Source organism: Eumetopias jubatus, unplaced genomic scaffold (assembly GCF_037043125.1).
Source record: "Eumetopias jubatus isolate StellerSeaLion01/CBP00866 unplaced genomic scaffold, mEumJub1_p1.0 scaffold_9, whole genome shotgun sequence".
NCBI lineage: Eukaryota > Metazoa > Chordata > Mammalia > Carnivora > Otariidae > Eumetopias > Eumetopias jubatus.
In genome coordinates this window covers 39,834,359-39,858,371 of record NW_028274815.1, presented here as the reverse complement: position 1 = coordinate 39,858,371, position 24,013 = coordinate 39,834,359, and the positions used below count along the sequence as shown (strand labels likewise).

Sequence of the window (24,013 nt, the reverse complement as noted above, 5' to 3'; positions counted from 1 at the left end):
TTGGGTTAGCCCTCCAATCTACTCTAGTGGACCAAACTGACATGATCCTTTATGGTGAGGAAGAACTAGACAGTCAACAAATGATTGGATGAATACATTATCACAAATAGTTTTAAATATCTTGGAGGAAAATAACAGATGGGTCATCATATAGATTAGAGGTGGGGGATGGTCAGAAAGGATCTTTCAGGGGCAGTATTACAGGGCCCTGAGTATACTGACTTAAGCATCAGCTCTCTAAGGGGTAGGGGGTCAGCCAGAGGAACCTCGAGAGGGTTGAGAGGGCCTTGCTGTGCATGACTATGGAAGAAAAGAATGCTCACTTACAAGTGTCTCTTCACAATGTAGCACGTGTTCGTGGCGGGGCCTTTAATAGAAGCTGTTATCTACCAGATGCCCAAACAAGGGCTTTTATGTAAGTCCCAGTGTGTTCATCTCATTTGAAACTTTTCACAGACTGAGCCTTAGTCTCCTGCAACTTATCTGGAGGTCTGTGTTCATGGCAACATAAGGCACACTAACGTAAAAATAGCTATGCCCACTGACATGCTCTAAGAAACAGTGTTTGCAAACTTCTCAGTGTGTATGGGAACTTGAGAAAAATCTGTGCCTTGGATCTAAAGACTGTTATCATTTGATTACTTGTTAAATACTATCCAATATTATGGCCAGGTTTCATAACTAAGCTAAAGGAACTCACAAATGCAGCCATGGAGAAATGCGAGCAATTTAACCACACGTACTAATTCAAAGGATAAAAAGGATGCTTGTCAAATAGTGGACATACTGTGGCAATGGGCTCTATATAAACTCAAAGACAATTAGTACAGATGGGCTGAATAGATAAGGCAAGGTCAGATGGTGCACACAGCCTCTCTTACAAAGGCTTTGAGTTAAGAACAAGAATAAAAAATTATACTCTGCATCTTGTTCCAAAGACAAGGTCTTATTTTGCCTGGGGGATGGAGAAACCAAACCAGTATTACGCATTTGCCTCATCCCACAGTCTTTGGGGGCAGATATAGATTTTTCCTTTTGTTTTTTCCTTTAAAGAACATAATTACAAGTTATGTGATCTATTCAGTGCCTTCCTTTCTCTCCATCCAGATTTTTCCATGACTAGAAAATTACCTTAATGGCTAAATTGCTTTCAATGCAATAATCATGAATCGTAGGGAGGAATGCTGATTAAAGCAATTTACTAAAGGCCTACTTACAATTCTGGATTTCCCAAATCCTGCTTAGGATCAGAAAGACCATCTCTCAATCAAAAACCCAGATAATTGTTAGCTATCCTATTCCACCTATTATCACAGCAAAATGACATTACAATTAATGCCTTTGGTCAGGATGCTTTGAGAATTAGGGTATTCTGTGACTTGAATTTTCTGGCTAAGTGGATAGAGTCAGAAGACTCTCAAACCTTGTTAAAAACTTTCCACAAGGCACTGGCCCTCAAATAATACAACAAACAGAAGAAAAAAATCCACAAAGAAACACATCAGTGAAAAGTTTAACTGTTTTCTTGGGAAAGAAAGAGCTGGTATCATTCACCTCCTATTTTAAGTAAGAAAATAACCTGCAACTCTACTAAACACATAAAAAATAAAATTAAATGTCCTTTAATAGGCTACTATGGTTAATCAAGGAACAGAACCTGGAAAACAGAAGAAATAGAAGGGAAATGGAAATAAGGAAAATAAAAATACACCAAGAAAAATTACCCCCTCTCTCCCAAAAAATGACTTTCCTAGTGTAACAAAGCCAGTTTCCTGTTCTCTTAGGACTTTACCACCAAAGTAGTTTAAGACATGATGCATTTTTACAACCATTAGCAAAAACAGACTCCATGTCTCGGCATTTACACTAAGGACTAAATGAAACTGATCAAGAATCAAAAGCTCTGTACCTTAAGGAAACTAGTGGAAAGTGAAGTGAACCCTCGGGTCATCCCCTAGAAGTTTCTTCCCCCTAAGAACTTAATTTATTGATGTAAGCTTATTTATCTGGGTTCTGCCTGTCTCCTGACCTAAAATTGGTGGGCATGTGAACACATGCTGAGGCACATCTGGCAGCCCTTTGAAGGACACGGTGTAAGCATGAAGCCCTTGTATGACTTTATTCAATCAAAATGAAGTACAGAACATTCAAGTTCACTGGTCTGAGAACTTCAGAGCACCCCAACTCCCCATTCCAACTCCCCTCATGTCCAGCGGTCACTCTGCCAGCCACAAGTGAACCATCTGCTGCTCCCTGGTAGTGTGCCCTATGGTGAAATGTGACCCTGCCTCTAGAGTCACGGAGCCAGTTCAGTCTTGGGATCCACTTCCTGCCACGTGGCCTTACCTAGCCCCAGCCTTGCCTGGTAAGTGAGGCTAATGACCCATGATGCTGAGCACATGGGCTTGGGAGTCAAAGGTACTGGGTTCAAGTGCTGGCCTCGTCGCTGGCTGGTAAGTCACTTGTGTTTCCTCATCGGAAAAACGCACTTATCTCATAAGTTGTTGTGAGGCCTGAGAGAACGTCTGCAAAAAGCTTAGAGCAGTGCCTGCTGTACGGGGGGCGCTCAGTGGATGGTGCCCTTTACTGCCGCCTTAGCGACAGCCACAACTCTTAGTGACATGAAAAGGCAAAAAATCAATTTTCAAGTTAGTAAAATGATTATTCTAACTTCCAAGGGACCTCAGTGGGCCCTTAATCCCTCCTTCCTACTTTTCGCGCCTTCACTAATCCAGCGCTGGCTGAAGTGGGCAGAGAAGGGAACGAGAGTTAAACTCAAACAGCTGGGTCCAGCGTGAAGCCGCCAACAGCGCATCTGGTGTGAACAAGGCCGGGACGCTGGGTCCCCGGGCCCCTGGCCAGGGCCTGCTGCCCTAGGTGGCTGGGGACTGCTGGGAAGAGAAGTTCCTAGGCGGGGAGGGCACTGGCTGATGCCGGACATCTCCAAGCAGCCTCCTGTGCTTGCCTGCCTGCAGAAGTCCCATCTGCTCTGCAGAAGGGTGGCAAGAGCCACAGAGGTGGAAAGCAGCAGAGCCCTGAGGAGCTGGGGGCTCCCTGTAACTTCCTCCGCCTTCCCAGCGGTGTCCTGCTGCAAGTTACAGAGCTCCTTTGTCTTCTCCACGTGTAACCGTGGACACTGACGGCACCTGCTCCAAGGGCTTCGCAATGGTGAAAAGGGGAAGCCTCCCAAGTACTTTGCACAGGGTCTAGCATTGACGAAATGCTTGGAAAATGGCAGCCATAATTCCATGTTACTATTACTACTGGTTCTTTCACATCCCACCACAACCCAAGTGACTGACATATAATTGTGAATCACTGTGACGCAAACAGCTGATAATTTTAAAGGCCTCAGGCCTTAGGATGGGTAGTGAGGGGTAAGTGGCATCTGGAACATACTTGGTTTTTTTTTGTGCAGGCTGGCTCTATCCCTACTCTTGTTCCCATGAACACTCGTTGACTCAGGTCCCTGCCACTTAATAGGATGGATCAGCTGGGAAAGGAAGCTGAATCCTTCCTCATGCACCCCACCGGGTAGCCATGACCACATGGGTCTGCTTTTAAGGACCAACCTCAGAGTGAGAAGGAAGGGATTCAAAGAGGAGACACCTTTATAGGCTAGAGGGATCTCATTGTGGGCCCTCATGATTAAGTTGTCTCTTAAAACTCACGCTTGTCAGAACTCAAAGGATCAAAGTCATCTGGGGGTCATAAGGACCGTCACAGTTGGGATGCTTATGCTTGCCGGTGGCTAATAAATTGTAGAATCCAAACATAAGTCCAGAAGAAAGACCTATTACACAGCTACTAGTTGCTACCCTCTAAGCAGCTAGAGGGCTGAAAGCCCCACCTGGAAGAAGCCAGAACCCTCTATTCCATGGGCCCCTGTCTTGGAGCTACCCGCTGACCCCAGGAGCCGGCAAGAGCCCAGACGTGAAGTGCCAAGTTGTGCCAGTGATGACCACGGAACAGCGTCAAGGTCAGACCTACCTTGGGAACAAGGTACTGCTGATCTGTGCAGGCCAGGACACGGGCCTCGGCCCGGCCAAGTTCACTCTGGGGGAAGTGAGCATTCATCTCATCTCCATCAAAGTCCGCGTTATATGCCTTGCAGTTGGCATAGTGGAGCCGCAGGACTTTCTCTTCAGGCAGGATGCGGGCATGGTGTGCCTGGATAGAGGGTCTGTGCAGGGTGGGCTGTCGGTTCAGCAGGAGGATGTCCCCATTCTTCACATGCCGGCACACCTGGGGGCAGAGCAAAGAAAACTGGAGTCAAACCATAGAAATCTCTGAGAAGTAGCTACGAGCCCAGCATAGCCCTGATCCTGGCTCTGGGCTCAGAGATGCAAGCAATAGAGGAGGCTCCAGGCCCCTGTCCAGTAGTCTCTTTCTTCAGAGGGACATAACCTTTCTGGAGTCTTGGATTCCTCTGGCTATTGGTCTAGGGAAAGAAATGAACACATCTGAAGACAGCATATCTGCACGTAACTGTGAAACCCTTGGCTTGAAAGGGCCTGGCAGACCTCTGGAATCCCCCCTCCCACAGTCACATGTGAGTACACTATTCTAAACGTGAATCCCATGTTTTAGAACTACCTGACCCAACCTCAAATGGTAGAGCCAGGGAACACAGGGTCCTGACTCCTACTTCAATGCCTTCTGAAAACATTCTTTCACACTTAAAACATTAATAAGAAATTTAAATTGCCATAGTCTTTTGGGAAAGCAATCTGACAACAGATTTAAGAACATTCAAAACTCATTTCCTAAATAAATAAAAATACATTAAACCTTCAAAAAAAATAAAGTAAATGATAAAGTAAAAAAAAAGAACAAAACTCATTTCCTTTTGGCATTTCACAAGGAAAAAAGTACCAATGTAAGGTTACATAAACATGTATGTTTAAGCAGCAGTGTTTGCAGTGGAAAAACCTGGAATAACTTGGGCTGCCCCACAGAAGCGGCGTGGGTATATCAACCATGGTATACACTATGGAATATTATGCAATGATGAAAATAGCTGAGTTAAATCTATACTAGTCCTGAAGTAATGGCAACAACGTATTCCAGTAAAAAAACAAACAAAAAAATCCACGTGCCATCTAAGGTGACAGGAGGAGGCAACTGAAAACCCGACACAATTCTCTATGTATTTATATACATGAGGGAAAAGGCTCCTTGGATCCTTACCAAGCTGTGACCATGGACTTCACAAGGGCAAGGGCACGTGGGGAAGAAGTAAGGCACAGAGTACCTACCACCTTTACCTCCACCCATCTTAGTAGTGTTCCTGTGACAAGGAGCATGTATTACTTCCATACTTTTTTTTTTTTTAAGAGATATTCAACCATTTTTAAGGAAAGCAAGAACCACTGCACAAGTGATATGCTCATTGTGGGGGGGGGGAATTAGAAAATACAGACAAACTTAGAGAACAGAACAAAAACCACAAGTAATTTTACTCCTTGAGGATGGCCAGCATTCACACTTTCTCCCCTTATCGATATGCCACCGGTCATGTCCTCCAGACAGAACACCACTTCCCACAAAGCTAACTTCAGTGGAAGGCTCATTAAGCCTCATGCTGCCCTTCAACTCCCCTTGAATCAACTACTGGGCTTCCTAAATGGTGAACATGAACGCTATTTTAAAAAGCGAACACATGAAGGCCACTGCTGCCCCAACCATTCTGCAGGCCCCCTGAGGAGCCCAGAGCAGTTACGGGGACTGGGTCAGACCCCTCCCACCCAAGTTCCCCCAAATCACAGCAGACAACAGGTTGGGCGTAACAAATTACTCCAAGTCTAGTCTCTTTTTGTGTTGCCCATATTTATGAAGCTGCACCAGAAAGGTGGCTACTAAGAGGCTAGAAGTGAACAAAAGATCCTCCCCATCCTTCCCCGCACCACCCCCCCAACACACAAATTTTCAGCTGAGCTGAAGGTTTCCTCCAGGTCAGGGAAGCAGGGAGCAAAACTCTGAAATTCTAAAAAGCAGCCCTAAAAGCACTTAGCAATGAGGCAGTCTTTCTGCTCCCCAAGGAGTTCAAACCTTCCCCTCTCTGCTCCCACATCCATGTTTCCAAGGAGACCCGAACCTCCTGCAGATTCCCATGAGGGTCTGCCCAGGGCACGTCACAGAGCCTGAGGTGACTTTCAAGGTCTTATTTCTTTAGCCTCTCCAGGGAGAAACTGCCCAGACCTGTGGCCCAGGCCCAAAACCCCAGGATGGGCCTTGGATTTGAGTCTTGTAAATTCAAGACCTCCTCCAGCATAAGCAAACCCCACAGCTGGGAAGGCACACAGGCCAGTCTGACAGGGAGCAGCCAATCCAAACAGAAGCCCTGGAGCACAGGGAGCTCCCCTTGCCAACCCAAACCTGAGGCCCTTCCTTTCTCTTGTTCCCTAAATAAATACTGCAGTGAAAATTAGCATGCCCCGGTGCCCGAGTCAGAGTTTTGAGAGGCACACTCAGAGCCAAGGAGTGGCTTCTGGCAGGCTGCTGCACTGGGAAATGAGGCTCAGTCGTCCTGGCCACCTCATCCTGATTTACAAGGCCCAGAGGAAGGGACAGAGGTTTCACACCTCCCAGGGGAAACGGGTCCTGTCAGTCATCCCTTCCCTTCTCACCTAACCTGCGATGCGTCCTTCCAGGGACCCGGCTCTCTCCTTCCCGCTCATGTCCCCCAGCCCTCGAGCCGGTCCCGATCTACATGCAACACATTAACCAAAGTCTTTTAAAAATACAAATAAATCAGAAGTACATGTACATGTGATTATATAAACACTGTGTATAATGTTATTAAGATTTTGGAAAATAAAAATAATCACCCTTAGTCCCCAGGTCCTGATGTAAGAACCGCTCTTCCTTCCTGAAGTCCCTTCCTGTCTCTGCCCCTGGATTATCAGGTCTAATGTGGCCCTCTGAGCTCAGAGCCTCCCGCACCTCAGCCTGGACCCATCTACTCCACAGGGGTTTCCTGAGCACCTCCACACTGGGAGCTGAGGAGAGAATGGTGAGCAGAAGAGCCTGCCCGCACCCTCATGGCATTTAGGAACTGGAGGTAGGGCGAATGTTGTCACGCATGGTGACAACACAATGCAGCAAGAACAAGGGCGGGGGGAGAAGGCTGAGGGTGTGGTGGGAACACAATGGGGGGCAGACCTCACACAAGTTTCGAGAGCAGCAAACTACGGCACACAAGTGGGACACCTGCTTTTGTAAACAGTCTTCTGGAACATGGCCAGGCCCGTTCACTTGTGCGCTGCCCATGGCGACTCTGACACTACAGAGGGAGGCTTGACCAGCTGCAGCAGAGCCTAAAACATTTACTGCCTGGCCCTCCGCTGGAAAAGTTTACAGACCCCTGCCCTAGAGGATGAGGGCTTGGCTGAGACCTGAAGGACTAGCGAGAGCTGGCTAGGGAGTCGAGGCGAGGGCAAAGTGATGCAGGCGGGGACGCAAGTGCACACGTGCAAGGCCCCAACGAGGGCCAGCTGGAGTGTGGGGGGTGAGCTGAGAGGTGAAGCTGAAGGAGAAAGCAGGGACAGTGTGCCCAGGACTGGAACTTAAGCTGGGAGACCAGCGACCAGGCCAACCGCATTCAACCTCGCCGCTGCTTGGAACTCACGTCAGTCACTTCCCAGGAACTGAGCGCTACGTGGCAGCAGGCCAACCTTCCTTCTCCGAAGCCCTGAACCTCCACTCACCTCCAACCCTACAGACGTAACTACAAGGCCATGTGAAACTCTCCGTGCATTGGCCTCATGCTCACATCCCAGTCGCATCAGAAAACCGGTACCCTTCTGCTTTTCTTTCAAACGCCCTTAGCCCCTGGCTCCGCTGCCTCACGAGAGCTCCGGGACCTGGCTCCTCCCACTGTTCAAACTGCTCTCCTGTGTCACAAGTGACCTCTTGGACGAATCAGATGCGCCTTCCAGTGGTTTCCTCACCCTTCTCAAACTTCACATTTAACTTCATGAGCATCTAACAAGGGCCCCTGGGAGAGCTGACGATACCCAGGGACTGGTTTTGACCTGGAAGAGCCCCACAACCACATGTGGGAAACAGATGCAGACGTCAAATGAGGTGGCCCAGCCCCCCACTCTCCTCCCTCAGCTTCCTCGGTCCTCCCTGCCTTCCTCCTGCTCCGCCATTTCAGCCCCAACGAGTCCCCCATTTTCTCTCCATTGTACTTTGTGTTCAGAGTTTAACCCTCTGAAAATCTCATTTCCTAACTCTACGGCCCTTAATTTAAGTCCCGCACACCCACACTTCATAGAAGATGGGCGTTTAGATTCCCCACCATCACCTCACTTTACAGGGGCCGCACGCGTCTCCTTCCAGGGCACTCCCCACTCTCCTGCTTCGTTCTCACCTCTTGTGTCTTCCACAGCCCTGACCCCCAGACCCTCTAAGTCTCTCCTGGCTCGCTCTCTCTGAAACATCCCTGCCATAACCTTCCCTTCCCTGCAGCCCTGAGGCTGGCTGTCACCTGCCTCCTGGTGACTCCAAACCCTCCCTGCCCTCCCACCACGCACATTCCCCTCAGCATCAAGCACATGGCCACAGGCCTCCACTGCTAATTCCCTACGGTGTCCGCCACACCACTGAGCCGTGGGGCCACGCAGTCCCTGCCCCCAGCACACCATAAACTCCAGAGTAGTGGGACCTTGTCTGCGGTGGCCGGCAAAGTGCGGCAGCGGAGGGAGCAGCAGGTCCTCCATGCCGCCTGACCCCACGCTCCCCTCCTCTCGACTTGTCTGACCGGGAGACTCTTTGGTACGTTTGGCCTGAGTTAATATGAAGATTCCTTCATGTTTGTCTTGCTTCACCCTAAGTCATGTGACCTATGCCTTGAGTTCTCCTGCATCTCTCACAAAGTTCCTACCAAGACACCAGGCTGTTGAGAAAGGCAGAATGATCCCGTAAGCCTGATCGTAAACCTTACTTAACACACTGCAAAAGAACAAAGCAGGTGACCTGATCTGTCTGCCCACGTCTCCCACCACTGAAGCAGAACACGGGCAGCGTGCTGCTGCTCTGCCTTGGCAAAGCTACGAGACAGAAGCAGTGAGACGGCACGCTGTGGGGAAGAACCAACAGTACCATAACCAGGCCAGAGTGCTTCCCTAACCCTTTCTGTTCCTCCTCTGAAGTTCCTTCAAGGCTAAGGGAGACTCTGTAGAGTTCGAACTCATTATGAAAGAGGAACTTGATTGGCCACTGGGCGTGCCTGAGTCAGAACGCAAGGAGAGGTCTAACAAACATGCAGAGGAGACGTGGTGAGGAAACGCACTCAGCAGCCCCTGATGCTGCACACTCACCCACCAACTAAACCCAGACAAAAACCCATTCCCTCTCAACAGCCGCCGCTAATGCCTGGCTAACGGTCACCTGTCATGCTCCCCCCAGTATAAATGGCTAGTTTTAACAGGACACAAATGAGGTCACCCACTGATTTCACACCCCCAGCTAATCAATCATGTACTCTTTCCAGTGGAACCCAGATACGCCTTAGGATCCCTTAACACTGTACCATGGGCAGCCATCAGCAATCGCCAGAAAACGAGGCAAAGGATGAAATCCATGGGTTATCAGTTATCACAGATATATCACACGGGACATTTCCTTCCTTCAGGGCAGCTCTCAAATGCCAGCATGTAGAGAAATCCTCTAAAGCGCTTGTTAAAACACAGATTCCTGGACCCCATTCCCAGAGATTCTAATCCATTTGGTGGGGGATGGGGAGGAGAGAGTGAATCTGCATTTCTCACAAGCTCTAGGGATGCTACCGCTGATGGTGCTCTGAGGACCACCCTTTGAGTCGCCCTGCGTAAGGACCGCAAATTTGCCTGCCCCAGGACCACAACTGAGTTATTACTAGAGAGCATTTCTCAAGACTTGGATGGGTGCCCGACACTGTGCTGGATGACATGGAACAGCCAAGTGAAGCTTTAATCATGGGGTCAAGATCCTAGGAACTCCAGCTCCAGCTGGGAGGTAAAGCAAGCACCATGAAGCCCCTAAGGAACACCCACATATGGGGGAATCTTCATCCTGGGGAGGCAGAACAGCTCATAGATTCCTGTGTCAGCACTCATGACTTGCAGTCACAGGGGAGCCCCTGATCAAATCGGCCCACTACTCACAATTTTTGTCCCCTGGGGCTTAGGTGCCCCCGTGGCTGGTGTCAGGAGCTGTTTGGCTACAGCTTCCCGCTGGGTCAGGTCGACGGCACTCAGGGCTGTGCGGCTGCCATCCTCATTGATGACCATGGAGGCTCCCGGGTGCACATTGGGGCCATTGATGACTGCTTGCCTCAGTTCCTGAACATTCCAGGGGGTGACTGGCTGAGGGTAGGTCAGTTTTGTGGCAAACACCTGGAAATGGAATGAATATGAAAACTCAGGGTAGGCAGAAAAGATGATACGGATTCAAAATCTGACTCAATAGGCTGTGCAACTTCTTCCCCAAGACACGGAGGTGCTATCTTTGCCACAAAGGTCCTTCAGGGAGTAAGCAACATCCTGTCTTCTCCATAGAGCCATTTTTCTAGACTTGAGGCCTCAAGGGAACAGAGAATGGGCTTCCTTTCCTAGCACTCTGTCTGAAGAGAGTAACTGGAGTGTTGCAGTTTACACATTACAATTTTGGTAACTCATTCTAAAACTTCATCATTTCCTCACCCACCAATCAATTCATACTCCCCAGAGGGAACACAGAATGGGACACTAGGTTGAGAGAGGGGGCAAATACCTGCCCTCAAGTACCAACCACAGCCCTCTCCACTCTCGCAGACATCACCAAGTGATCGTGGCCCCTGCCCCGAGCCCAGACATGGCATCGGAGCCCCTACCCGGCAGTTTTGGCTGCCACTACGATCAAGGCGGCACTTGAGATGAAACCGATTTGGTCTCCGGATACACAAGAAAATGCAGGGTTCCACTTAACGCTAGACCTGCAAGGTATTCCAAGAAAAACGAGTTTCCTGGTTAAGTGAGTTTCTAAGCTGCCGAGTATCATAAACCCTCTGATGTTTCCAAATGCACTTCACTACTCTTCACTGTCTCTGAGGAGTCTTACGTAAAGAACCTGGTTGGATTTTGTCCAGGTTCTTTGTCCAGGTCTCTGCTTGGATGACACTGCAGAAGGCCTTACCTGCCACCCCAGCCAGCACTCCCTTTCCCCATCGCCTGCCTACTTTTGCCAATGCACTGACCACTGCCTGACAAGAGTGTTTATGCTCCTATGTATTTGTTTATTCGTCTCCACCACTGGAATGTAAGCTTCTCGGGGGACACTCTAGTCTGTCTGGTTCACTGCTAATCTCTAGCTTACTCCCCAAACCTACTTTAGCACCTCTGCTCCCATAACACCTCTCCACGGTGCTCTACGCGAAGTGTGTGCCATGAGGCACCAAGAGGTAGTCTCTCACACAGTCAGCTCCTCACATCCATCCTGTGAGTAACACCGCCCAGCCACCATGGCCCTGAGACCTGGAACAGGCTAGAGGTAGGCAGAGGAGTAACTTCAGAGTCCCTCCTTAGGACCAGACATTATGGAATGAAACTAGATCCAAGAAAGGGAGGCCCAGGACCCCTGAAGGTAGAAAGAGGAGGCAGCATTAAAGGTCCCTCCCAAAGCTGGGATGCTTTAAGGCATTGTGAGGCCAAAGCCTACCGGGACAGCCCAGGCCTTCAGTCCAGAAACAGCAATGAACAGCAGTAAATGGGCCTCTCCTCCCAGGACCTCCGACTCAGGACGGTCACCACTGGGCTTCACAAGGCCTTTCTCTGCCACCTGGCCCAGCTTCTGGATGGAAAGACCTATGGTTCTAGGCAGCAGTGGGCACAGGACTAAGGCTTTCTCTGACTCCTGTCCTCTGACACGTGTGCCCTTACCCAGGGAGCCAAGTGTGCCCCAGAGGGACGAGGCAGCGGGCACGCAGGAGGCCATCAGAACACTTGAGCTGCGCTCATCACCAGCACTCCCCCGAGAGCAGCAGAGGGGGCAGCGTATGAGAAAATGAGACTCTCCACAAAGGGAATTAAACCATCTTCATATTACTGACCTCAAGGCCCATTAAGGAGGGAGCCGATTAAAGCGCTGCTAATGAGCACCACAACTTGAACAGGTGGGGAAGTGAGAGGAGGCCGGCTCCCAGAGGAAACACTAATGGGTGGATGGGGCAAACCGCTTACCCCGGAGGAACTGGGAGGATGGATGACACACATACAGCCCTCTCTAGGGGTGCTCTCTTCCCTTCCTGTGTCTGGCAACTAAGGGTACACATTCCTGACTCCTAATGCCAGGCAAGTGCATGAGGCGCAAATCCCCTTTTCCCTCTTCCTCATCTCTGTCATGTGCTCAATTTGACCAGGAAGGTTTAGACTAGGCTCTGAGAGGCAGGGGGGAAGACATGCAGGCGGGGATGTGGAACGCCCTGCAGTCGGCTCCCTGCTTGCCCAGCAAGTGGGTCTTCCTTGTAGGTAGGTGTTTGGAGACTTGGCGAGGAGTGAAAGCAACTCCATCACACAGCCTCATGCCCCCTCCAAACAGCTTGTTCAGGAAGAAGCATAAGCTGTCCCCACCCAAGCCACCACAGTCGGTTGTACACCTTCTCCCCAGCCCTGGACGTTCCCATCTGCCACCCAACAGTAGCCGGTGAGGCCCCTCCACACACACCATGGGAATTCCAATTTCGTTGGTGTTAATGTACATATCTGGGCAGATGACCGAACGGGCCGCGTAGTCCACTCGCTTGCCCATCATGTGTTTTCGGAATAAGCCATCCTTCTTCTCCAGGATCTTTATGCAGGAAAAAGTCCACAGAAAGCAATCATTAGGAAAAAAAAAGTCAAATATACTTATTATTTCTTGTTTCAATACAAGTACGCTTATTATTTAATCCCTTCAGCTAGCAACAGGGATCAAACTTCCTGCTCACCTGTCTAATGCCAGGGTACTTTTCCATCATTAATTTGTCCATCTCACTATCAAACACAATATTGACATGGCTCTGAAGACGAATCCAAATGTTGTAAAGTTTGTCTGTGAGGGACTGGCCTGGAAGCATACTCAAAAAGGATCGGTCTAGAACAACTGAAGAGTCTTTTTCCTGGCAAGACACAACCAAGAAAACAGGCATGATGGAAAAACCTCAAAAGGTCAGGTTTGGTTTTATTTTTCTTTCTTCCTCTCGCTCCGACACATGATGAGCTCTGGAGTCTACTTTTATGTCTTTTGAATGCGACAGATCAGTGGCAAAAGTGCTAATAAATCAATCTTCTCAGTTTGTATCAACAAAACATCAGCCCCATTATACGTTTACCAGCCTTTTTCTTAGAGTAAAATGAACTCAAGTTTCTTTCTTTTCTTTTTTTTTAAAGACCAACACACATTTACTACCTCACACTTTCTATAAATCAAGAATCTGGGTACATACAGCTCAACTGGGTTCTCTACTTCAGTCTCTCCTAGGCTGTAATAGAGTCAGCCCGAGCCAGGGTCTCATCTGAAGGTTCAACTGGGGAAGAATCCATCTCTAAGCTCACATGGTTGTTGGCAGGGTGCAATTCCCCTAGGGCTGCTAGACTGGAGGCCTCAAGTCGCCCAGAGGCCACCTGCAATTATGTGTCTCGTGGGCTTCTCCAACATGGTAGCTTATTTCATTGAAACGTGTAAGCCCAGAAAGTAATGGAAGGGTCGGCTAGCAGCAGCTGTTGAGTCCCTTACTATCTAATTCTTCATGCTACCCTAGAAATTCTTCCCCCAATTATACTCTTCATAAAGCTGTTATCCCACCAAATAACTGATTCTCACATGCAATTTTACCTTTATTTATGGTTTTGGAAAAAATCCAAAGCACTTATGAAAATACAAGTAAAATAATTTCTCAAAGGGAAAAACATTGGCCATACTATTTTCTGTGTTATCAATTAAAATGTTGGTCCCCAATTGAAATGTCAAGGGACTGGCTGAAATCCAAGCCTCACTGGAATATTTAACCAATCCTTTTTAATATTTCTGTCCCTGACTCCGCCTCCTTCTCTTCTCTCCCTACCTGCGTAGGAGACAGGCTCTTAACTTGCCTTATAGCACCACCTATTGACACTCTCTGGCCACCTACTAGCCTCATCTATCTGCCTGGCTATGACACAGGAGCTAGACAGATGTCCCCCAGTGTGAGATGAGAGAAGAGACCTGTCAGTGTGTTGGGAGAGGTATGGGGGAGGGGTGAAGATCTAGTAAATAAGAATGCCATGAAAACCATTAGTGAAGCGGGTTTGTCCTCAACCCTGAGAAATAGAGGAGTCTTCTTTACTTATAGGGAGGCCAGATGTATTTTCTCTCTCGCGGAGGGAGCCTCATAGGGAGAGACCGTCACCTATACGACAACAGGGGCCTTGTCAACCTAACTCACTGCCTAACATTACCTGGCTCAGGACTATGTGATTACCCTTATAATGAGACCTGTGAGAGGGCTGCCATATGAATGGAATGTGGGGAGCATATGGGGAAAGAAATAAGAATGGGTCCTGTTAATCACAAAGAAAGAAGGCACTGTGACTTCAGGTAGCAAGGACCTTAAGAATCAGAGGATACTGTTTATTTCTGCAGACTCTTAGTTTTTCTTTCTTTCTTTCTTTCTTTTTTTAACAAATGGCTGCTCTATTTTCAAGGAGCATCAAAATAAAAGTTCTCAGCCCTGCTCATGGGTCCTGGCTATCCTATGGCCTTCCCGCCAAACTGGAGCAGGGCCTGCAGATGGCATATTTCTCTTAGACTGAAGGTTTCTGAAAGCATACTACCCTGACAGATCAGAAGACTTCAGCGAAACCGAAGACAGTGCAGGGCAGAGTACGGGTAACCCACAGCGCAAGTGGCCAGGCAGACGTGGCGCCACCTAGTGATGGGCCTGGCTCCCAGCCGAACTGCTGCCGGCAGCTGGAAGGGAGCCTGGGAGCCCCATCCACTGACACAGCCCTTCCTGCTTCCATCCAGGAAGCATCTCAAAGCTGGAAAGGACCTCAGTGATTTCAGCAACTTCTCTGAGTGCCTGATTCATCTTTATACCCACTGAAGACCTGGCACACTGAAGTAGCTCGGAAAGTTGGCTGAAACGGGAAAACTGAATCCCACGCTATCATCTACTGATGAGGAAACGGAGGCCTAAAACATGACAGTCCTATTCTGGGAAATTCCTAGAATCGACAATGGTGCCCTCCTGAACCCAATGCTAGAGGTCTCAATGAGCCAAAAACAAAGCTGGATGACTCAGGCTCTGGTACTGTAACCCAAAAGGGACATTCTTAGAGCCCACAGGAAGCAGACTCTTCTTTCTAGAGCTGCCAGTCACTGCCGGTGAAGGCAGATGGCCCAGAAAGCCTATATGTAAAATCTTACCACCAACCATACACATTTTAAAGTGGAGACGGGCCCACAAAATCAAAGCAACTCAGCAGAGGTCACTGGGGCAAGACCTAGATCTTTCTAGGCTTGTATCATGTTTTCCCCCAACATTACTTAGATTTCCCCAAATGACGGCCTGCACACAACTGTACAGAATTCCCAACCAGCAGCTCCCTGCACCTCCAGCGTTCTGCATCTGCACTGCAGGCCTTAGAACTAAGCAGACAGGCTGATGACATCAGCTCCAAGGCAGCCCTGACCTCATCCTTGGCAGGTGCTGCCACCTCACATGGCAGCTCCTGTTCCTGGGCCATCAATGCCAGAAGTTTTCGGATCAGAACCATGTCCTTCATGACAGCCTGCAAGTTCACCGTCTGGCCATTGGTAAACATCTGGTCCCCCAGCCGATTGACAGGGCGATACCTGTAGGGGGACACATGGAATCAGGGACCGGTGAGCATGAGGGAAGGGTCATATTCTTCACCCTCTTGCCCATCCCTGCTATAAGCAACTCACAACCCACCACACTCGGAAACCAGCCAACATTCCTACCGCAGTCAGGACAAACACTCCCAGCCACCTGCAACCTGGGTGTGGAAAAGCTGCTTTGCTTCTTAGTGTGCTAGGCCCTCAAGCCTCTCCCAGAGGTCATTATTCCATCGCTCAATAAGCCTTTTTCGGCGAAATAAAGCTAATTAAAGGGCATTACCTTGAGGGTGGCACCACCAGGAAATCCAAAAAGAACATACTGGGATTAAATCTAGACTCCATGTCGACATTTTCCAGTCCCGAAAAAAGGTAATTCAGAAAGAATCCTGCATTTGAAATAAGCCAAAACGATCATTTACATCTATGTGTGAGGAAAGGGATGAATGACCACAAAAATTCCACTGGGTGACAAAAAAGAAAAACACAATACCAAACAATAAGTAAAGTAAAATCATATTTTTTCTTTCTAAAAACACGCAAAAAATAGCCTTTGTGTGTTGAGAACCTGCACACAGGTGAGACGGTGGTTTAAGGACGAGTGCCGCAGCACCCCCCAGTGCTCAGCTGGAGGGCTGAGATGGACAAGGATGGGGAATGAAAACCTCCTCTTGTTTCTCACTACCCTCCTGGACTATTAGACTTACACATGCACGAGCGTGTGTGCACGTGCACACACACACACAGCTTTGATATCTATAAAAAACGTATCTGAAATACAGAAAATCAATAAAAAAAAAGTTAGCCTTCTTACAAATAAAACAAAACAAAAAACCCTCCATATAGATGTTACCAAGAAGGCATCGTTTTTGTGGATCAAAGCTGTATTTTAAGTTTCCAATGAACTTAAAGCTGCAGAGAGAATGAATAAAAGTGTTAGGGCCTGCCACAGAAATGATCACACTAACTCGAGTGCTCTTTTTTTTTCCCTGACATCACTTATCCCTTCAGCAGCATTTTCATTTTTAAGTGCCTATCATTACACAGCAACTGCATGCAGTGTTCCAGAACAAGAGCACTCTCCGAGGGTGGTGACATGAGGGCCTGAATACAGTGCCTAGCTTTTGTATACACACAAAAGGAATGGAAGACTTTCCTTTTCGTAGGGAATTAACATGTGGAAAAATCCTAAAAAAAAAAGAGTTCATTTTTTGAATCACAGGAGGAATTCCCTTTGAATCCTCTGAAAAAGTTATTAACAGGCATTTAAAGTAAGGTGAATTACACTGTTCCTTCTAGAAAGATGTCAAACTGTATTAAGCGAGGCCCACCCACAGCTGTCATTTAATGACCAGGTTTAGTTAAAATAGCTGTCAAGTTCATGTCCTTGCCTACTCTAGAATGCATCGATGACAATGTACCCTGAAGCCAGCCCCAAACCTACGAACTGAATTCAGGAGAGATCTGTAATTATCACAACTTTGAAAACATAAAAATAAGAAAGCAGGATAAATGAGCCCAGAGACTCATTTCGATTTCTTTAGGTTGGTACAGCACCTTCATTCTTCCAAAGGGCAGTAAGATGTTCTTGGGCACTGGTAGGTGTTAGGTACCCTCGTTTTCCCATCTGAGCTTCCTCAATTCCTAGAGCCGGGAGGGGGAATCAAAGCATAATAAATCAATAATAGGCACTCCTCCTGTAATGGGATTTATCAATGCGTTCTCCCCACCCTGCCAAGCCTGCAATTTGACCACAAAAATCAATCTCTAGGACAGCTTATTCTCAGCTCTGGATTTTTTTCCCCCTTAACCTAATTTCTAAAGTAATGGAAACAGTATAACTATTGCATAAAACCAATAGAGCAAAAGAAAAATAAATCATACATCATTCCATTACCACTACTACATACTTTTTTTCCAGTCCTTTGGTTTATACGGTATCTATAATCTTTCTTTTTTTAATTATTATTTAAAAAAAAATTTTTTTAAGATTTATTTATTGCTTTTAGGGAGAGTGAGAGTGCATGTGTGCACAGGGGAGGAGGAGAAGGAGAAGGAGAGAGAAAGAATCCCAAGTAGACTCCCTGCTGAGTGCAGAGCCAATGCGGGGCTCAATCTCACGACCCAGAGATCACGACCTGAGCTGAAACCAAGAGTGTGATGCTCAACTGACTGCACCACCCGGGCGCCCCTAAGATAACTGTAATCTTAAGTGTGGGTTTACTCTGTACACTGCTTTGCTCGTTTAGTGTCATCTTGTGAGCATTTCTGTATGTTGCCACACAACATTTTTAATGACTGTGTGATATCCCACTGAGAGGATGTTTCCTAGTGACCTGACCATACTCTTAAAACTGGACATCAGGGCGCCTGGGTGGCTCAGTTGGTTAAACGACTGCCTTCGGCTCAGGTTATGATCCCGGAGTCCTGGGATCGAGTCCCACATCGGGCTCCCCCTTCTCTGTGGGGAGCCTGCTTCTCCCTCTGCCTCTGCCTGCCACTCCCCCTGCTTGTGCTCACTCTCCCTTTCTCTCTCTCTCTCTGTGTCAAATAAATAAATAAAATCTTTAAAAAAAAAAAAACTGGACATCAGGGTGGATCCTAATTTTCTTACTGTTATAAGTTACACTATGATTAAAAAAAAAACAAAAAACTTTATGCACATGGCTTTATCAGAAAGATTCACAGAAGCAAAATTAGAGATAAATGAGTATGAACATTTTTATGGGTAAAAGTATATCAATTTCTTCTTACAAATATCAGGCAGGTGTGTGAGGAGTACATTGATTTTGGTTTCTTAGATTAAGCAAGAGCACTCTGGGGCACTATCAGCTACACCCAGAGTAAGTCAGAAAATCAAACTTGGGGTTGCCACTCAGGAAACAGGGCTCTAGGCACTTATATGATTAACAAAGAAAAGCAATGTGAACCTGTAGTTTCAAAACTATCAATCTCTGGGCGCCTGGGTGGCTCAGTCGTTAAGTGTCTGCCTTCGGCTCAGGTCATGATCCCAGGGTCCTGGGATCAAGCCCCGCATCGGGCTCCCTGCTCGGCGGGAAGCCTGCTTCTCCCTCTCCCACTCCCCCTGCTTATGTTCCTGCTCTTACTATCTCTCTCTGTCAAATAAATAAATAAAATCTTTTAAAAAAAACAAAGCAAAAACAAAAAAACTATCAATCTCTTCTGGGATACATTTACTGAAATTAGGCATTATTCGATATTCCCTTATTACTTACCAGCACAGAAACTCTTGTCTTGTCTGTGCTCCTAGCACCTGACAGTGTCTAGCACACAGCAGATAATAGAGTCACTGGCTCAAATATACATGTTCAAAACATCCTACAATAATCTATACTTACAAACTCCACTCTTTTATTTTTTTATTTGAGAGAGAGAGTGCGCACACACAAGCAGGGCAGGCAGGCAGAGGGAGAGAGAGAAGCAGACTCCCTGCAGAGCAGGGAGCCTGATGCGGAGCCGGATCTCAGGACCCTGGGATCATGACCTGAGCTGAAGGCAGATGCTTAACTGATTGAGCCACCCAGGCATCCCAAACCCCACTCTTTTGCCTTTTTCTATACTTAAAAAATCGAACTTTAAATTCCACCTCCAATTCTCCAAATAAGTTTACCATCTGCAGAGGATGTATCCTCACAAGATTCTAGAGAAATATGAAACTTGGATAATAATTAAGAGATGTACCATAATTTAACTAGTCTCTATTGATAGGCACTTAAGTCATTTCCTATTTTAAACTATTTAAATAATACCGTGGTGTGGGCATGTCTAATTCTTAGAAAAGTCATAAAAGTGGAATTGCTAGGTCAAAGAGTCTACACATTTAAAATTTTGATTCCTACAAAAGCAAAACATTTCAATCACTTAATGCAACTCAAGGAAGCATGGGTATGCAATGAAGAGAGGCTTTGACCCTCAGGGATAATCACAGCATCAGAAAGCTATGTATATTCAGTGGGAAAACAAAGATAACATTAAGCTAAACAATTTGTGGGCATTGCTGAAAATGACGATCTGAACTTCCTCTCCTACTAAAATAACAGGTTTGAAGGTCTGAGGAAGATCAGTTGAATCTGGCAATACTCCCCAGCTCCTGTCCCAGTAGCTGCCAGTACATGAAGTGCCCCACTGCAGTTTCCTCACTGTGAAGACAGACTAGGGTTGTTCAATCACAGGATTTTAGTCAGAAGAAACCTGTGGGATGCCACCTCCTCACATGCGCTGCACCCTCCTCAACAAGACACTTGTACAACCTGCAAAAATGGATTCTGCCTGGGTGGGGTTTCAAGACATCCCTAACGTGGGTTTCATTCGGCTTTTAGAGCTGCTATGTGACAAAGGGGTCTGTTGGGAGGTCAAATAACTTGGGGAAGGCTGGATCACAGTGGAGTATCTTGGCTATAAGGATCCTCATTTTAAAATGCTGATGTACATTGTGGGGCTTGAGGGGCACTCTGGAGCATCTGCAGAAGGTCACAAGCTTATGGTGCTCCTCGCAGGATCACTAGTATGTAGCAACCAGAGGCACAGGCCTCACTGCTTGGCTCCCTTTGGCTAGGAACACAGCCAGACCCTTGCTGAGAACACATCACCTGCTCCCCAGAGTTACTGACCTGTGTCACCTGCGGCCTCTTCAGACAGCAGAGGCCACGTGGTCTCCACCTTGGTACTGTGCTCGCCATAGGCATGGTCATTGGCATGAGGCTGAGTTCCCAACAAGTAAATGTTTGCTAAATACTAAAATCCCAATCCTGGAACCACTGAAGACTACAGTCATCTTGTTCCTAATGCACAGAATTTTGGGTGGCACCATCATACTCTCATAGCCGCAGTAAAAGATTACTTCAGAAGAATGCATTTGGCAAAGGCAGTGGAAGGCTACTTAACTGCTAGACACTGGCCCCAAAGAAACAGTTATCTTTTAGAATTCCGACCATCTTTGTTCTCAATCTATGAACATTTTCTAAGGCGCACTAAGAGCTAAATAAAGCAGCAATTCCCAACCTTGAAATTGTTTTAGGGGCTATTTGTAGGTAAGTGTAGGAAAATCCACCTTTGTGGTTAACCGTTAACCATTAAACAAAATTAAACAGGCTTTCTAAACACAGTGTGGTATTGCTGGAAAAACTGGAGAAATGCAAATAAAGTCCGTAGTTCATTGAATGGTAGCGTACTAAGTGAATTTCTTAGTTTGGACAAGTACACCATGGTGATGAGGTGGTACATTAGGGGACAATCAATAAAGAGTACATGAGAACGCTCTGTACTATCTTTGCAACTCTTCTGCAAGCCTAAAATTAGTCTAAGGTAAAAGGTCTGACCTATGAAAAAAAATAATAAAATAAAAGGTCTGAGAGTCTATGTCCCCTCAAGTTTCATGTGTTAAAATCCTACCCCCCCCCCATGTGATGGTATTGGAGGTGGGACCTTTGGGTGGGGATTAGGTCATGAGAGCAGAACTCTCATGATCAGGACTGGTGCCCTGATCCTTATAAAAAGACCCCAGAGAGCTCCCTTGCCCCTTTCTGCCATGTGAGGGCTACAGGGAGAAGATTGCTGTCAGTGAGGAAGCAGGCCCTCACAGGACATCAGATTTGCCAGCACCAAAATCTTGGACTTCCTAGCCTCAATAACCATGAAAAATAAACGTCTGTTGTTTAGACATCATCCATTCTATGATATTTTTGTTATGGCAGCCCAACCAGACTGAGATAGTTATTAACTCCAAGCCTTGCCAGGGTCCTCAATGTAAAAGATTACGCATCACTAGGAATAGAACTTATTTCCCTGCCTAGTCCATATTCTCGAGCTCTGGAATAAGGTTTAGTAACAATAGGCTATGGACTTTCACTCATGAAATCTTCTCAACTCTGGGCAAGAAGTTTTGTTATTGCCACTATATGGAGTTGAAAACGAAATTCCAGGGACCTTCTGTAAGCCACTCAGAATAAATAGCAGGGTGAGGGGTCACTCCCAGGTTATGCTTTTTCCATCCTGGCACACTGACTGCATCACAAAAAATCAACAGTTAACATCTACAAAGCACCTACTATACATGGCAGGCACTGGTCTCTACTTGATATGGAATATCTTATTTAACCTTCACCACTTCAAAAGAAAAAACAAAAAACATATTTAAACAAGCCTATGGCTACAAAAATAAAAAAGAAGACAACAGATGACCAACAGACACATGAAAAGACGCTGAACATCACAAATCATCAGGGAAATGCAAATCAAAACCACAACGAGATATCCCCTTACACCTGTCAGAATGACTAGTATCACAAAGACAAGAAATAGCAAGTGTTGGCAAGGATGTGGAGAAAAAAAAACCCTCATACACTGTCGGTGGGAATGTAAATTATTATAGTCACTGTGGTAAATAGCGTGGAGGTTCCTTAAAAAATTAAAAATAAAAATACCATATGACCCTACAATTCCACTACTGGGTATTTGGGCAAGGAAAAGAAAACACTAACTTAAAAGATATACACACTCCTATGTTTATCACATCATTATTTACAATAGCCAAGATAGGAAAGCAACCTAAATGTCCATCAACAAACCAAGAGGTAAGGAAGATAGAGTGAATACATATACAATACAACATTATACAGCCATAAAAAGGATGAGATTGAGCCACTTGCAATAACATGGATGGACCTAGAAATTATTATGCTTAGTGAAATAAGTCAGATTGAAAAAGACACCATATGATGCCATTCATAACTGGAACCTAAAAAAAAATGAATAAACAAAAAGTACAATCAGAACTATAAGTATAGAGAACAAACTGATGGTTGCCAAAGGGGAGAAGGGTGGAGGGTTGAGCAAAATGGGTGAAGGAGATACAGGCTTCCAGTTATGGAGTAAGTCACAGGAATAAAAGGCATAGCATAAGGAATATGGTCAATGATACTGTGATAGTGTTGTATGGTGACAGATGGGAGCTACACTTGTGGTGAGCACAGCATAGTATATAAACTTATCAAAGCACTGTGTTGTACACCTGAAACTAATGTAACGTGTGTCAAATAAAAAATCTTTTAAATAAATGAAAGATTTAAAAATAGAAGTACTAAGTCTCACAAATTTTTTCCCAAGTACCCCACTGGCAGAGCAGAGCTGAGTAGGGGCACTCTACTCCAGGAATCTGAGTGGACAGCCAGGAGCAGCCTGTGGGAAGTGCTCACATTGTTTGAATGCTCACAGTTTTTCTTTAAAACTCACCTACAGGGCGCCTGGGTGGCTCAGTTGGTTAAGTGTCTGCCTTCGACTCAGGTCGGACTCCCTATTCGGCGTGGAGTCTGTTTCTCCCTCTACCCCTCCCCCCCCACTCGTGCACTCGCTCTCTCTCTAATAAATTTAAAAAACAAAAACAAAAAACTCACCTACATTTTACACTTTACTTCAAAATAAGTCCACACTTATTCGACAATAAAGTGGTTCTAAGTATTTGCCACGTAGATTTCTTAACTTCCTCAAGAATCTTCCAGAAAAATGACCGCCTGAGGCAAGATGTACCTCATTCAACCCACAGGGCACTGCCTCATAATGTAGCTCAGCCTCTCCGTTCTAGATGAGAGGCCAGGGCTGGGCACTCACTAGGGTCCCCTCCAACCATCCCAGGCTTGGACCCTGCCCCACTGCTGGCCCACAACAAACACACCGGTGAGAAATGTGATAACGACCAGCTATTCCCCAGGTTCGAAGCACATCTGTTGGCCATGGACGTCCCAGGGCCCAGCCTGCTTACCCAGGGGCTCTGTGTCCTTCTGGTCAGCCTTCTTGTGAACCATGGCTGGGTACGTGACTGTCAGCTTGCTGTTGTGCTCCTTTCGGACAACTGACCGCCCGGTCCTACATGTGAGAACAGTTGTGACTCAGGAGAGAAAAACCTCAACAAGGCATTGAGGAACAGCCATGAGTGACTGGCCAGAGGCTTCTGGGGAAAGCGGGAGGCAAGAGCCTGATACTCACTTGCAGTGGGGACACCGCTTGGCCGTCATATGTGCCTTCCAGAAGTAAGCAATGAGTTTGCTCCTGCTCTCACAAACATTTTTCACCTGTTGAGAAAGGGCAAAAAACCTTGCAGTACCATTTGAAGGACCCTGGAGTACATACTCACTTTACAGTTTTTACCTTTAAAAAA

The 24,013-nt window shown here is 46.7% G+C and overlaps 1 protein-coding gene across 1 annotated transcript in view; it reads right to left on the bottom strand.

The window, feature by feature from the left end:
• POLR1A (RNA polymerase I subunit A) overlaps nucleotides 1-24,013 on the bottom strand; it is a 75,089-nt gene that overhangs the window by 43,228 nt on the left and 7,848 nt on the right. The window contains exons 5-13 of the mRNA XM_028122421.2: nucleotides 23,842-23,927; nucleotides 23,618-23,721; nucleotides 17,398-17,484; nucleotides 16,124-16,229; nucleotides 15,675-15,837; nucleotides 12,950-13,120; nucleotides 12,688-12,810; nucleotides 10,152-10,382; nucleotides 3,991-4,245 (exon numbers count right to left, since the gene is read on the bottom strand). Coding sequence (XP_027978222.1) covers nucleotides 3,991-4,245; nucleotides 10,152-10,382; nucleotides 12,688-12,810; nucleotides 12,950-13,120; nucleotides 15,675-15,837; nucleotides 16,124-16,229; nucleotides 17,398-17,484; nucleotides 23,618-23,721; nucleotides 23,842-23,927 — 1,326 coding nt within the window. The remainder of the gene's footprint in view (nucleotides 1-3,990; nucleotides 4,246-10,151; nucleotides 10,383-12,687; nucleotides 12,811-12,949; nucleotides 13,121-15,674; nucleotides 15,838-16,123; nucleotides 16,230-17,397; nucleotides 17,485-23,617; nucleotides 23,722-23,841; nucleotides 23,928-24,013) is intronic.